At 41.8% G+C, this 16,871-nt stretch overlaps 1 protein-coding gene across 1 annotated transcript in view; it reads right to left on the reverse strand.

Moving 5' to 3' along the window:
* Positions 1-238: 238 nt before the first annotated feature.
* The window catches only part of HDAC4 (histone deacetylase 4), a gene marked incomplete in the record, with an annotated part of 933,145 nt that continues 916,512 nt past the window's right edge, over positions 239-16,871 (reverse strand). The window contains 1 exon segment of the mRNA XM_053698885.1: positions 239-4,345. Within this exon segment, the coding sequence (XP_053554860.1) occupies positions 4,306-4,345 (40 nt within the window).

The following is a 16,871-nucleotide window of genomic DNA, read 5'->3' on the forward strand; positions in this document are numbered from 1 at the left end:
GAACACATCTGGTAAGCCACAAATTAACAACTAGCTCCCAGACAGTGTTTTACTGCTCTTAAGCCTACTTAGGTATGCTCTCCAACAACGTACACCAAGAGAAAACAAGCAATTTTATACACTATATAAACTATATGCACAAATACCAGTAACCGTATATTGTAAAACGGTGACCAAATGAACCTGTAAACAAAAAGCAGACTTCCCATACCACAAAGGAACACACAAACACAATAAGTAACATTTGGTAACATTTTGTTTATTTACACCACGAGATTAACACGTGTCATCATGTGGTACAAAATACTGCTTTGCTAAGGAAGTTCAAATAATTTTTTCTCACAAATAAAATAAGACAGTTGGTCGGGGGACAAAAAAAAAAAAAAAAGGATGTAAAATGGCAAAAAATATAAACATAATATCTGCATCCAGCGGCAGCAGATAAACTGAAAAGTGCCAGTAAAGGCGCCCAGGTATTAACACCGAGGCATAAACCTGGCAAATAGTTGGTGAATACAAAAACGACCAGATGGAATTCATAGCTACAAAACCGTCACTTGAGATCTTTTGTAATATCAAATGAGCAATGCATCAAAATCTCTAAGATTATAAATTTAATTATATATTTTTTTATATATATATATATATTTTGTATATATATTTATACACACACTTCTCATTCTCAAAATATGGAAAGATCACACTAAAGCGTGTAAACCTTTTACAATCTAAAACAGAAAGCTGGCCCTGTCTTCCAGGACAATGTACCAAAGGATTCTTGGTGAAGATTTTATTTTTTGTTTGTTTTTTTGCAGTAAAGTTTTTAGTTGGCATTTTGTTTTCCTTTAGACACAGTGCATTGGCAGCACAGAGAGAACGAGCACCCAGTATAAAAAAAGGCAGAAACTGCACCAGTTTGCTATGTGAGGCTCTGCCAGTGAGTAACTCAAGAGAAGACAGACAGGCTACTTTTAGTGTCTCCTTGAAGGTCCCATCAGCTCACAATGTTTGGGAGATAGTGGGAGTGATAACACGTGCCTGTGTCACTTAACATATTCACTCCTGAATTCATGTGACCAGCAGGGAGAGATGATCTGTTTATAAATCCTAGCACAGGCATATTGAACAGCCAGGATTCCTAATGCACAGGCCAGCGAAGGGTCAAAGTGCTATTCCATGACTCCATCCACAACTCCCACCTGGTGAGATTCATTAGCATACAGTAAGGGTCACAGTGCATGCAGTGCAGAGAGCTCCCTGCAGTGAAAGGCATCAAACACATTGATAAAATAACACCATAATATTACTTATACAGTGTATGAAAAGCCATAATGATGTCAAAGTAAATGAGCATAAGGGGAGGGGATCTGAAGTTGAATGTAACATACAATGGATACTTGCAGCTGCAGATGATGCAGTATCTCCACCACAGGCTAACAAAAAAAAGTGTATATATGTATGTACACAAACATACGCAAAGGTATCCTAAGAAGCCTGAAACAGTGCAACACAAGTAGTATCCTTGTGTCTGGCAGGCATCGCTGCAAACTGCAAGATCTAATTTACTACAGTTTGTTTTTTTATTTAAAAAAAAAATCATCACTCATCCAATATATAAAAAATGGATCACTGTCTGATCCATGAAAAAGAACAAAACTGGTGCCCTTTCTTTCTAAGGGCGAGAAAAAGAAACTATAATGTCCTATCCACACCCTAATGGCCCGACAGCTTGGCCAGATACACAGTATAGGACTGAGCTGTGTTTAAAATCATGCAACCTCAGGGTATATAGTAAAACCTAGAAAAATAGATTCATATATATATCTATATATAGTTATCTTTATATATATATATATTTATATTTATATGGAGGTCAATGCCCGGAGATAGGAGTGTAACCCCCTGCTTTGTACACAAAAAAATATAAAACAGGTAAAACATGGAATGAAAGGAGAGGTGGAACGTGCAGGAGATACAAAGAAAGGAATGAGATTGATATAAAGGGGGACACCACACTATGTAATAAGAAAAAAAGTATAAACCTGCACCTTTATGGCTACCATGATTATTCTGTGAAAAGCACTATAAATAGCCCAGGTGAAGGTTCAACAATGATATTGTAATAAACCACAAGAAAAATCTCATGTATGTAAACATTAAAATCCTGCACTTGCGTCTATGCCACAGGCAGCACCTGCACAGCTGCATAGGGAGGCTGTCAGAAATATCCCATACTCCTACTGGCATATGAATAGGGGGACAAACATGGTGTGAAAATCTCTGTTCAGAATATATTGTAAGTTGTACAAGATGAGTACTTGTAAAAACATGCAATTTTCTCTGAGTATTCTCACAGACATAGCCCCTAAATATATAACCCAGCACTGAATGGTCAAACCTCCTGCCGCAGCAGAAAGAAGTGATAAATACTGCAAAGGAAACAATCAACAAGGCTCCCAAGAGCATTTATGAAGGGAGGAAACTCTGTGACTGTAGTGTAATTCCAAAATGGTTACAAATTTAAAAAAAACCCCCAGATAAAATGACACATGAAAATGGGTGGGGTGGGTGGGGAGAGAGAGTTTTCACCAAACTTCCGGCTATCTCCCCTATACATGCCATGTGCTGCCGGGATGAGAAAACACAACTGTCAAAGTGCAGGTTGCAAGGTCCCCCCCATACCCACAAACCCCTTAGAGTATAGGGAATATGTAAAACATTGCTACAAAGAAAAAAAAAAAACATGCTTCCTCTGCAGCATTGAAGTTAATCCCAAGAGTTTGTCAGACATGCTGCTTTAAGTCAGTCATGGATATTTAAGTGCTATAGGGAGATTGTATCCGTGACTGCTCCCATCATGCAGTTCCAGGAGCAGGGCACACTTACAGTACATTGTTGGTCTTTATAAAAAGCCACATTACTAGTTTGGTAACAAGTGAGCATAAGCTTCTGCTTCCTCTGGGATAGTAAACCATGTAGGCTCAATTAACCCTCTCCTCACAGGTCAGAAACAAAGGAATATCTACAATATATAATAGGGGAAAATTATTGTAAAAATTACCCCTGAAGTGTAAAAAACAAAACAAAATCACTTATCTCAATATAAAAAAAAACAGAGAAGTTATCACAAGAAAAAAAAGTTGCTTACAAAATTACATAATATAAAGTTTTGAATGAAAATAAAATAAAACAAATCCAAAAACAACAACAAAAAAACCCTAAAAATGCGAAAAGGTAATTGGAAATGTTCTGTTTGCTTGCAATTAACTCATTATGAACAAAAACTCAGAAAAAAAACCTAACAAACACTTCACTGGAATTGCACAGGTCGGTTACACTTCCTACGCTGTGAAGTCTAGTTTACCCCAGCTGAGCACAAATAGAAATATACTTACAAAGAATCAATCGTAATAAAAGCTTCTGCTCAGAAAGCAGAGGTAAGTGAAGAAGTCTGGTCATCATAAAAACATGAAATGCAAATTGATTTAGAAAAGTTAAATTAAAAAATAGTAGACAGAAGAGACAGAAATAAAGAGAGGAGAGAGTATGAGAGAGAAAAGACAACTGCCACTTGTCACCAAGACGCCACATCACAGTTCTGAATTTCTCAGCAGAGAGAGAGTGGGAGCATTTAGGTTTTAAGGCAAGTCCTTCAATCATTAGGAAAAAAAGAATTAACTGAATAAACCTTCCAAACTGAAACAATGTGTTCCATCAACAAACAAGGCACAATCCTTCGCTCTGTTTCTCTCCAGGTTACGACGGTCACCAGCCCCTCGCTCCAATAACAGACTCCAGAGTATCTCTTCATCACACATTAAAATTGTCCCAGTGTTACACTCCCCATTCCTGAGACAGAGGAGAAATGTCTGAGAAACAGAACACACCAAGTGGTTTAAACAAATTGCACAGTGCTTTCATCACTGTGAGCCTCCTCCCTGTGCGCAGTTCTTGTGAGCTGTAGAATTTGAAGCACCAAGGTTCCAGAGGAGGCTGCTATTTCCTAGTTTTTCTTTGATTTAGTATTTGTTAAAAACATGAAAGTAAATTTTTTTATTTTTTTTGGCAATAGCTGCCAGAAGCTCCTGTGAGAGCAGTGCCCCAGATAAAGGGTGGCACAACGCAGATGTGCATGGCACGGCGTGTGCTGCTGTTTGTGATTCTGTGGATGCAACGTACACAGGGTTCTTTACATCCATGTTGCTGCTCATCTTCCTGGGGACAGAGAGCAGGCGTAGAAATCTGAGGGACATCTCCCTTCACAAAGACACAGGAATACACTATGGATTGTCACCAGGTACTTTGCTACAGAGGTGGCTCCTCGTCCATTGGCTCATCTTCCATCCTGAGGCAAAGAAAAAGAAAAATAAGAATGTAAGTGATCTCATACATTTACATTACATCAAAGTAAATATTTTGGGCAAGATTACAAGTGGAGCGCTAATTTATTGCAAGCATGTGAAAAGGCAAATTCGCCCGTTTACCTTCACACGATAAATAACCAGCTATTACAAGTGGCTGGTTATTGCTATCACAAGCTTGCATTAGCAATTAGCACCCTAAAAATTAACCAGATATCAGATCTCTGGTTAATTTTCCAAAAGTGCCCCAATTGCCCGCAAATTTTAGTGTGGATTTTCAATATAAAAAAATTAACATTTTTATTTAAAATAAATAAATGCACTAAGACGTCAGTTTTTAGGGGTTAAATTACGTGGATGTGGGGTGTTAGGAAAAAAACGGAACTGAAAAGTGCCTTTGCATTGAAGTTTTCGGGGACTGTGTGTTCTCTATAAATATGCTTAGATACAGATATATTCTTGTGTTAATATGTATATATACACAAATTAACACAAATAGGTTCCCAGCCGTGTCTGACTGCATGAGAACGAGTCTCCCATTGGAGCTTATGGATGAGCACTCTTGTGAGTGCAAAGCTTACTTGTAATACAAGAGCACATTTGCGATATTTTACGCTCTACTCGTAATCTGGCCCTTCGTGTTTAGCTAATATGCAAACACTCAAAAAAAGTAGAAAACACTAGATAAACCTAACACATTTATAAAATTCTTCTAGGCAAAATATTTCTCTGAATCCCACTTTAAGATTCACAGCAAGAGAGTTAAAATCCAATGGTATCTACAATGCAAAAGAAGAGATGCCTTAGTAGATAAGTTAATTTATGCTGTGGGAACATACATTGTCTGCAAATAAAGAACACAGTATGAGAGCTAGAGGGTCTACATGACTGTAGTTTAAACACTGGGCCAAATATTGTTGACTATTGTCTTCCCATAAAGGCATGGAATTTTAAACTGATTTTCCTTACCAAGTCTATTTCCTATTTGTAAGACAACTCACATGACTTGATTTTGATCTGATCCTTCTTTTAGAATAACATTTACTGACACAAAATTAAAAAGGTACATGGAAGTCAATAGGATTCTAAGGCTGTATTGCAAAGAAAAGTGCATAATAAAAAAAGGCTGCTTTAGAAAAACCCAAAAGAAAAACAGAATTTATGCTTACCTGATAAATTACTTTCTCCAACGGTGTGTCCGGTCCACGGCGTCATCCATTACTTGTGGGATATTCTCCTCCCCTACAGGGAAAGGCAAGGAGAGCACACAGCAAGAGCTGTCCATATAGCTCCCCCTCTGGCTCCGCCCCCCAGTCATTCGACCGACGGTTAGGAGAAAAAGGAGAAACTATAGGGTGCCGTGGTGACTGTAGTGTATAAAGAAAAAGAAAATTTTTTCAAACCTGATTAAAAAAACCAGGGCGGGCCGTGGACCGGACACACCGTTGGAGAAAGTAATTTATCAGGTACGCATAAATTCTGTTTTCTCCAACACGGCGTCATCCATTACTTGTGGGAACCAATACCAAAGCTTTAGGACACGGATGAAGGGAGGGAGCAAATCAGGTTACCTAAACAGAAGGCACCACGGCTTGCAAAACCTTTCTCCCAAAAACAGCCTCCGAAGAAGCAAAAATATCAAATTTGTAAAATTTGGCAAAAGTGTGCAGAGAAGACCAAGTCGCTGCCTTACATATCTGATTAACAGAAGCCTCGTTCTTGAAGGCCCATGTGGAAGCCACAGCCCTAGTAGAGTGAGCTGTGATTCTTTCAGGAGGCTGCTGTCCGGCAGTCTCATAAGCCAATCGGATAATGCTTTTCAGCCAGAAAGAAAGAGAGGTAGCAATAGCTTTTTGTCCTCTCCTCTCACCAGAGTAAACGACAAACAAGGATGAGGTTTGTCTAAAATTTTTTGTTGCTTCTAAATAGAACTTTAAAGCACGGACTACATCTAAATTGTGTAACAAACGTTCCTTCTTTGAAACTGGATTCAGGCACAGAGAAGGAACAACTATTTCCTGGTTAATATTCTTGTTGGAAACAACTTTTGGAAGAAAACCAGGCTTGGTACGCAAAATAACCTTATCTGAATGGAACACCAGATAGGTTGGATCACACTGCAAAGCAGATAATTCAGAAACTCTTCTAGCAGAAGAAATAGCAACCAAATACAGAACTTTCCAAGATAGCAACTTGATATCTATGGAATGTAAGGGTTCAAACGGAACCCCCTGAAGAACTGAAAGAACTAAATTTAGACTCCAAGGAGGAGTCAAGGGTCTGTAAACAGGTTTGATTCTGACCAAAGCCTGTACAAAAGCTTGTACCTCTGGCACAGCTGCCAGTCGTTTGTATAACAAGGCAGATAAAGCAGAAATCTGTCCTTTTAGAGAACTCGCTGACAATCCCTTATCCAAACCTTCTTGGAGAAAGGAGAGGATCTTAGGAATTTTAATCTTACTCCAGGAGAATCCCTTGGATTCACACCAACAGATATATCTTTTCCATATTTTATGGTAAATCTTTCTAGACACAGGTTTTCTGGCTTGGACCAGAGTATCTATCACTGAGTCTGAAAACCCACGCTTGGATAAAATCAAACGTTCAATTTCCAAGCAGTCAGCTGCAGAGAAATTAGATTTGGATGTTCGAATGGACCTTGTACTAGAAGATCCTGTCTCAAAGGTAACTTCCATGGTGGAGCCGATGACATATTCACCAGGTCTGCATACCAAGTCCTGCGCGGCCACGCAGGAGCTATCAGAATCACCGAGGCCTTCTCCTGTTTGATCCTGGCTACAAGCCTGGGAAGGAGAGGGAACGGTGGAAACGCATAAGCTAGGTTGAACGACCAAGGCGCCGCTAATGCATCCACTAGAGTGGCCTTGGGATCCCTGGATCTGGACCCGTAGCAAGGAACCTTGAAGTTCTGACGAGACGCCATCAGATCCATGTCTGGAATGCCCCATAATTGAGTCAACTGGGCAAAGACCTCCGGGTGGAGTTCCCACTCCCCCGGATAGAAAATCTGACGACTCAGATAATCCGCCTCCCAGTTGTCTACTCCTGGGATGTGGATTGCAGATAGGTGGCAGGAGTGACCCTCCGCCCATTTGATGATCTTGGATACCTCTCTCATCGCCAAGGAACTCATTGTTCCTCCCTGATGGTTGATGTAAGCTACAGTCGTCATGTTATCTGACTGGAATCTTATGTATCCGGCCTTCGCTAGATGAGGCCAAGCCCGGAGAGCATTGAATATCGCTCTCAGTTCCAGGATGTTGATCGGGAGAAGAGACTCTTCCCGAGACCATAAACCCTGAGTTTTCAGGGAATCCCAGACCAAGCCCCAGCCTGATAGACTGGCGTCGGTCGTGACAATGACCCACTTTGGTCTGCAGAAACTCATTCCCTGAGACAGGTGATCCTGTCTACTGGAGCATGCACAGTTGTGATGGTCTTAGATGAATTCGAGCAAAAGGAACTATGTCCATTGCTGCAACCATCAGCCCTACTACTTCCATGCACTGAGCTATGGAAGGCTGCAGAATAGAGAGAAGAACTTGACAAGCGTTTAGAAGCTTTGACTTTCTGACTTCTGTCAGGAAGATCTTCATTTCAAAAGAATCTATTATTGTTCCCAAAAAGGGAACTCTTGTCGACGGAGACAGGGAACTCTTTTCTACGTTCACCTTCCAACCGTGAGATCTGAAAAAGGCTAGAACAATGTCTGTATGAGCCTTAGCCTTGGAAAGAGACGACGCTTGAATTAGAATGTCATCCAGATAAGGTGCCACTGCAATGCCCCTTGGTCTTAAAACCGCTAGAAGGGACCCGAGCACCTTTGTTCTGGGAGCAGTGGCTAGTCCGAATGGGAGAGCCACGAACTGATAATGTTTGTCCAGAAAGGCGAACCTTAGGAATCGATGATGATCTTTGCGGATAGGAATATGTAGATACGCATCCTTTAAATCCACGGTAGTCATATATTGACCCTCCTGGATTGTAGGTAAAATTGTTCGAATGGTTTCCATTTTGAACGATGGAACTCTGAGAAATTTGTTTAGAATTTTTAAATCCAGAATTGGTCGAAAAGTTCCCTCTTTTTTGGGAACTACAAACAGATTTGAGTAAAAAACCCTGACCTTGTTCCACAGTTGGAACTGGGTGTATCACTCCCATCTTTAACAGGTCTTCTACACAATGTAAGAATGCCTGTCTACTTATTTGGTTTGAAGGTAAGTGAGAAATGTGGAACCTTCCCCTTGGGGGTAGTTCCTTGAATTCTAGAAGATAACCCTGAGAGACTATTTCTAGTGTCCAGGGATCCTGAACATCTCTTGCCCAAGCCTGAGCAAAGAGAGAGAGTCTGCCCCTTACTAGATCCGGTCCCGGATCGGGGGCTACCCCTTCATGCTGTCTTGGTAGCTGCAGCAGGCTTCTTGGCCTGTTTACCCTTATTCCATCCTTGCATTGGTTCCCAAGCTGGTTTAGTCTGGGAAGCGTTACCCTCTTGTCTAGAGGCTGCCGAGTTAGAAGCCGGTCCGTTCCTGAAATTGCGAAAGGAACGAAAAACATAATTTATGCTTACCTGATAAATGTATTTCTCTTGTAGTGTGTCCAGTCCACGGGTCATCCATTACTTATGGGATATATTCTCCTTCCCAACAGGAAGTTGCAAGAGGATCACCCAAGCAGAGCTGCTATATAGCTCCTCCCCTCACATGTCATATCCAGTCATTCGACCGAAACAAGACAAGAAAGGAGAAACTATAGGGTGCAGTGGTGACTGGAGATATAATTTAAAATTTAGAACCTGCCTCAAAAAGACAGGGCGGGCCGTGGACTGAACACACTACAAGATAAATAAATTTATCAGGTAAGCATAAATTATGTTTTCTCTTGTTAAGTGTGTTCAGTCCACGGGTCATCCATTACTTATGGGATACCAATACCAAAGCTAAAGTACACGGATTATGGGAGGGACAAGGCAGGAACATTAAACAGAAGGAACCACTGCCTGTAGAACCTTTCTCCCAAAAACAGCCTCCGAAGAAGCAAAAGTGTCAAATTTGTAAAATTTGGAAAAAAGTATGAAGTGAAGACCAAGTTGCAGCCTTGCAAATCTGTTCAACAGAGGCCTCATTCTTAAAGGCCCAGGTGGAAGCCACAGCTCTAGTGTAATGAGCTGTAATTTTTTCAGGAGGCTGCTGTCCAGCAGTCTCGTAGGCTAAGCGTATTATGCTACGAAGCCAAAAAGAGAGAGAGGTAGCCGAAGCCTTTTGACCTCTCCTCTGTCCAGAGTAAACGACAAACAGAGAAGAAGTTTGTCGAAAATCTTTAGTTGCCTGTAAGTAGAACTTCAGGGCACGGACCACGTCTAGATTATGCTAAAGACGTTCCTTCTTTGAGGAAGGATTAGGACATAATGATGGAACAACAATCTCTTGATTGATATTCCTGTTAGAAACAACCTTAGGTAAAAACCCAGGTTTAGTACGCAGGACTACCTTGTCTGAATGAAAGATCAGATAAGGAGAATCACAATGTAAGGCAGATAACTCAGAGACTCTTCGAGCCGAGGAAATAGCCATCAAAAACAGAACTTTCCAAGATAAAAGCTTAATATCAATGGAATGAATGGGGTTCAAACGGAACACCCTGAAGAACTTTAAGAACCAAGTTTAAGCTCCACGGAGGAGCAACAGTTTTAAACACAGGCTTAATCGTAGCCAAAGCCTGACAAAAAGCCTGGACGTCTGGATTCTCTGCCAGACGCTTGTGTAAAAGAATAGACAGAGCAGAAATCTGTCCCTTTAGTGAACTAGCGGAAAAGCCCTTTTCTAAACCCTCTTGTAGAAAAGACAATATCCTAGGAATCCTAACCTTACTCCATGAGTAACTCTTGGATTCACACCAATATAAATATTTACGCCATATCTTGTGGTAAATTTTTCTGGTAACAGGTTTCCGAGCTTGTATTAATGTATCAATAACCGAATCCGAAAACCCACGCTTTGATAGAATCAAGCGTTCAATTTCCAAGCAGTCAGCCTCAGAGAAATTAGGTTTGGATGGTTGAAAGGACCCTGAATTAAAAGGTCCTGCCTCAGGGGTAGAGACCTTGGTGGACAGGACGACATGTCCACTAGGTCTGCATAAAAGGTCCTGCGTGGCCACGCAGGCGCTATCAGAATCACCAATGCTCTCTCCTGTTTGATCCTGGCAATCAGTCGAGGTAGCAACGGAAAAGGTGGAAACACATAAGCTATGTTGAAAACCCAAGGGGCTGCTAGTGCATCTACCAGCACCGCTCCCGGGTCCCTGGACCTGGATCCGTAACAAGGAAGCTTGGCGTTCTGGCGAGATGCCATGAGATCCAGATCCGGTTTGCCCCAACGACGAATCAGTTGAGCAAATACCTCCGGGTGAAGTTCCCACTCCCCCGGATTAAAAGTCTGGCGACTTAGAAAATCCGCCTCCCAGTTCTCCACGCCTGGGATGTAGATCGCTGACAGGTGGCAAGAGTGAGACTCTGCCCAGCGAATTATCTTCGAGACTTCCAACATCGCTAGGGAACTCCTGGTTCCCCCTTGATGATTGATGTAAGTCACAGTCGTGATGTTGTCCGACTGAAATCTGATGAACCTCAGTGTTGCTAACTGAGGCCAAGCTAGAAGAGCATTGAATATTGCTCTTAATTCTAGAAGGTTTATTGGGAGGAGTTTCTCCTCCTGAGTCCACGATCCCTGAGCCTTCAGAGAGTTCCAGACTGCTCCCCAGCCTAGTAGGCTGGCATCTGTTGTTACAATCGTCCAATCTGGTCTGCGAAAAGTCATTCCTTTGGACAGATGAACCAGTGACAACCACCAGAGAAGAGAATCTCTGGTCACCTGGTCCAGATTTAGCAAAGGGGACAGATCTGAGTAATCCCCGTTCCATTGACTTAGCATGCATAGTTGCAGCGGTCTGAGATGTAGGCGCGCAAATGGCACTATGTCCATTGCCGCGACCATTAAGCCGATTACTTCCATGCACTGAGCTACTGATGGGCTTGGAATGGAGTGAAGGACACTGCAAGCATTGAGAATCTTTGATAACTTGGACTCCGTCAGGTAAATTTTCATCTCTACAGAATCTATAAGAGTCCCTAGAAAAGGGACCCTTGTGAGTGGTAACAGAGAACTCTTTTCCACGTTCACTTTCCACCCATGCGACCTCAGAAATGCTAGAACTATCTCTGTATGAGACTTTGCATTTTGAAAACTTGACGCTTGTATCAGAATGTCGTCTAGGTACGGAGCCACCGCTATGCCTTGTGGTCTTAGCACCGCCAGAAGTGAGCCCAGAACCTTTGTAAAAATTCTCGGGGCCGTAGCTAACCCGAAGGGAAGAGCTACAAACTGGTAATGCCTGTCTAGAAAGGCAAACCTTAGGTACCGATAATGATCTTTGTGAATCGGTATGTGAAGGTAGGCATCCTTTAAGTCCACTGTGGTCATATATTGACCCTCTTGGATCATGGGTAGGATGGTCCGAATGGTTTCCATCTTGAACGACGGAACCCTTAGGAACTTGTTTAAGATTTTTAAGTCTAAGATTGGTCTGAAGGTTCCCTCTTTTTTGGGAACCACAAACAGATTTGAATAAAACCCTTGCCCCTGTTCCGTTCGCGGAACTGGGTGGATCACTCCCATCACTAAGAGGTCTTGTACACATTGTAGAAATGCCTCTTTCTTTACTAGGTTTGTTGATAACCTTGACAGATGAAACCTCCCTTGTGGAGGAGAAGTTTTGAAATCCAGAAGGTATCCCTGAGATATAATCTCCAACGTCCAGGGATCCTGTACATCTCTTGCCCAAGCCTGGGCGAAGAGAGAAAGTCTGCCCCCCACTAGATCCGTCTCCGGAAAGGGGGCCCTGTCTTCAGGCTGTCTTAGGGCGGAAGTAGGCTTTCTGGCCTGCTTGCCCTTGTTCCATGACTGGTTGCCTTTCCAACCCTGTCTGTAACGAGCAGTAGTTCCTTCCTGTTTTGGAGCGGAGGAAGTTGATGCTGCTCCTGCCTTGAGATTACGAAAGGCACGAAAATTAGACTGTTTGGCCTTTGATTTGGCCCTGTCCTGAGGAAGGGTGTGGCCCTTACCTCCAGTAATGTCAGCAATAATTTCCTTCAAGCCGGGCCCGAATAAGGTCTGCCCTTTGAAAGGAATGTTTAGTAGTTTAGACTTAGAAGTTACATCTGCTGACCAGGATTTAAGCCATAGCGCTCTGCGCGCCTGTATGGCGAATCCGGAATTCTTAGCCGTAAGTTTGGTTAAATGCACTACGGCATCCGAAACAAACGCATTAACCAGCTTAAGGGTTCTAATCTTGCTCAAGGACTCATCCAATGGTGCTGTGCGAATCGCCTCTTCCAGAGACTCAAACCAGAATGCCGCTGCAGCAGTGACAGGTGCAATGCATGCAAGAGGCTGTAATATAAAACCTTGTTGAACAAACATTTTCTTAAGGTAACCCTCTAATTTGTTATCCATTGGATCTGAGAAAGCACAGCTATCCTCCACCGGGATAGTGGTACGCTTGGCTAAAGTAGAAACTGCTCCCTCCATCTTAGGGACCGTCTGCCATAAGTCTCGTGTGGTGGCGTCTATAGGGAACATTTTTCTAAATTATCGGAGGAGGGGAAAAAAGGCACACCGGGTCTATCCCACTCCTTGCTAATAATCTCTGTAAGCCTCTTTGGTATAGGAAAAACGTCAGTACACACCGGTACCGCATAGTATTTATCCAGCCTACATAATTTCTCTGGGATTGCCACCGTGTCACAATCATTCAGAGCCGCTAACACCTCCCCTAGAAACACGCGGAGGTTCTCAAGCTTAAATTTAAAATTTTAAATTTCTGAATCCGGTCTCCCCGAATCAGAACTGTCACCCACAGAATGAAGCTCTCCGTCCTCATGTTCTGCAAATTGTGACGCAGTATCAGACATGGCTCTCGTGTCATCGGCGCGCTCTGTCCTTAACCCAGAGCTGTCGCGCTTGCCTCTTAACTCGGGCATATTGTATAATACTTCTTTCATAACATTAGCCATATCATGTAAAGTGATTTGTAAGGGCCTTGATGTACTTGGCGCCTCAATCTCACGCACCTCTCGAGCGGGAGACGAAGGTACTGACACGTGAGGAGAGTTAGACGGCATAACTTCCCCCTCGTTGTCTGGTGATAATTTCTTTATCGGTACAGATTGACTTTTATTCAAAGTAATATCAATACAATTGGTACACATATTTCTATTGGGCTCCACATCGGCTTTTAAACATAATGAACAAGCAGATTCCTCTGTATCAGACATGTTTAAACAGACTAGCAATGAAGCTAGCAAGCTTGGAAATTACTTTCAATAAGTTTACAAGCAATATAAAAAACGCTGCAGCGCTTTTAAAAAACACAGTTGAATAACAAAGAACTAATTCAGTTATAGTCAACAATTCTTTAAATGTATTAATTAGCAGAGGATTGCACCCATTAGCAAAAGGATGATTAACCCCTCAGTACCCAAAAACGGATATCAAATTAAGATTTAACGCTTTTATCACAGTCAAACACACTGTCACAGGTCTGCTGTGACTGATTACCTCCCTCAAAAACGAATTTTGAAGACCCCTGAGCTCTCTAGAGACGTCCTGGATCAAGGAGGAAGAAGCAGGAAGACTGTGCTAGAATTTTAACTGCGCAACAAGGCGCTAAAAAAGGCCCCTCCCACTCATTTACAACAGTGGGAGACCTGATATATAATGGTTTCTATGCAGAAATATACGTTAGTCATGTGGAAAAAAATCATGCCCAAAAGGATTCATCACCAAAGTACCTCCCAAAACGAATAACATGCCAGTAAACGTTTTAAAAACAAACCTTTTTTTTTTAATGTCATGCAAAGTTATCACTAAGCCTGCTACCAGTCGCTTCCACTGCAGATAAGGCTTAAGCATTATTTCAGTATTAACAGTATTTTCTCAGTCAAATTCTAGTCCCTAGAAAATAACTCTACTGTGCATACATTTATCAGCCTGATACCAGTCACTACTACTGCATTTAAGGCTGTACTTACATCATACGGGTAACAGCAGTGTTTTCTTAGTCAATTCCATTCCCAGAAAATATTGTACTGCACATACCTCATTTGCGGGGGACCCCGCATGCTATTCCCATTTTCTGAAGTTACCCCACTCCTCAGAATGTCGAGAACAGCCAGTGGATCTTAGTTACACCTGCTAAGATCATAGAAAACGCAGGCAGTTTCTTCTTCCAAATACTGCCTGAGATAGAAAAAACAGCACACTCCGGTGCCATTTAAAATAACAAACTTTTGATTGAAGAATAATTAAGTAAAAACTTTAACTCCTCTCGCGACCTCCTTCTTTGTTGAGGGTTGCAAGAGAATGACTGGGTATGACATGTGAGGGGAGGAGCTATATAGCAGCTCTGCTTGGGTGATCCTCTTGCAACTTCCTGTTGGGAAGGAGAATATATCCCATAAGTAATGGATGACCCGTGGACTGAACACACTTAACAAGAGAAATTGGACTTATTCTTAGCCTTGAAAGGCCTATCCTGTGGGAGGGCATGGCCCTTTCTCCCAGTGATGTCTGAAATAATTTCTTTCAATTCTGGCCCAAAAAGGGTCTTACCTTTGAAAGGGATATTAAGCAATTTTGTCTTGGAAGATACATCCGCCGACCAAGACTTTAGCTAGAGCGCTCTGCGCGCCACAATTGCAAACCCTGAATTTTTCGCAGCTAATCTCGCTAACTGCAAAGCGGCGTCTAAAATAAAGGAATTAGCTAACTTAAGTGCGTGAATTCTGTCCATGACTTCCTCATACGGAGTCTCCCTACTGAGCGACTTTTCCAGTTCCTAGAACCAGAACCACGCCGCTGTAGTGACAGGAATAATGCACGAAATAGGTTAAATAAACAATCGATTTAGCCCTTAAGAGTGTCCACCAGTTAATAGCCCATAATAAGCCCTTTATTCTTTCTAAGTCTAAGAAAATGGCTTACCGATCCCCATGAGGGAAAAATGACAGCCTTCCAGCATTACACAGTCTTGTTAGAAAATGGCTAGTCATACCTTGAGCAGAAAAGTCTGCAAACTGTTACCCCCAACTGAAGTTCTCTCATCTCAACAGTCCTGTGTGGGAACAGCAATCGATTTTAGTTACTGCTGCTAAAATCATACTCCTCTTTTAAACAGAACTCTTCATCTCTTTCTGTTTCAGAGTAAATAGTACATACCAGCACTATTTTAAAATAAACTCTTGATAGAAGAAATAAAAAACTTCAACTAACATCACAAACTCCTCACCATCCCCGTGGAGATGCTACTTTTTCAGAGCGGCAAGGAGAATGACTGGGGGGCGGAGCCAGAGGGGGAGCTATATGGACAGCTCTTGCTGTGTGCTCTCCTTGCCTTTCCCTGTAGGGGAGGAGAATATCCCACAAGTAATGGATGACGCCGTGGACCGGACACACCAATGTTGGAGAAACAAAAAACATTTCCTTGATACTGAACACACCAGCACTGGAGAAATCAAAGAGAAAAGCACAATCCATGTAAATATATATATATATACACATATACACACACACTGCAAGAAAGGGAACCAGCACTCAATATCCAAACAGCCTCCAGGGTGCACTTCCAATCAGAGTAATATTCACAATAGCAAAGAAGGCACTCTCCGTTTTTTTAAACCTCATTTATTTGTTATGGTAAACTTTTTCGGGGTCTCCCCCGTCCTGAGACCACTGGTGTGTGTGTATGTATATATATATATATATATATATATATATATATATATATATATACATACACATATACATACATACATACACACACACAACCAAAAAAAAAGTCCAAATAGCATGCAACAAGGAGGAAAAATAAAACTTGACTTTTATTAGAAATTCTTTAAAAACAATGTATTCACCAAAGCAGTCACTGTTATCAAAAAGTCCAGGTTAGGACCGTCAGCCTATGCGTTTCATGCCGCACTTGGCACTTCATCAGGACTGCTTTGGTGAATACATTGTTTTTAAAGAATTTCTAATAAAAGTCAAGTTTTATTTTTCCTACTTGTTGCATGCTATTTGGATTTTTTTGGAGCAGAGGCAGCTCCGGTCCGTTTCTGGTGACGTCACCTGTCCAGCGCATCTCCCTCAGGTGTACTGCAGCCATATCGGCGTTGAGAGGTCGTTGTACAAGGTAATGCTAACACTGATGAAGGAAGACAAAACGCTCACCACAAGTAAGAAACTTTATGCATAGTAAATAAACTTGAAAGCTTCATTTTGAGTGAGTGAAAACCAAGTGAACTTTCTTTTTATACATGCATTACAATCATGCATTTTACATTGTAGGTTCCATCTCAAAAGCTTCGAATACATAAAGCTCTTATTGCTATATTAAAGGGATATTATTGTTATCTTTCCCAACTAACATAAAGCC

This window comes from Bombina bombina, chromosome 1 (genome assembly GCF_027579735.1).
Source record: "Bombina bombina isolate aBomBom1 chromosome 1, aBomBom1.pri, whole genome shotgun sequence".
NCBI classification, from domain to species: Eukaryota; Metazoa; Chordata; class Amphibia; order Anura; family Bombinatoridae; genus Bombina; species Bombina bombina.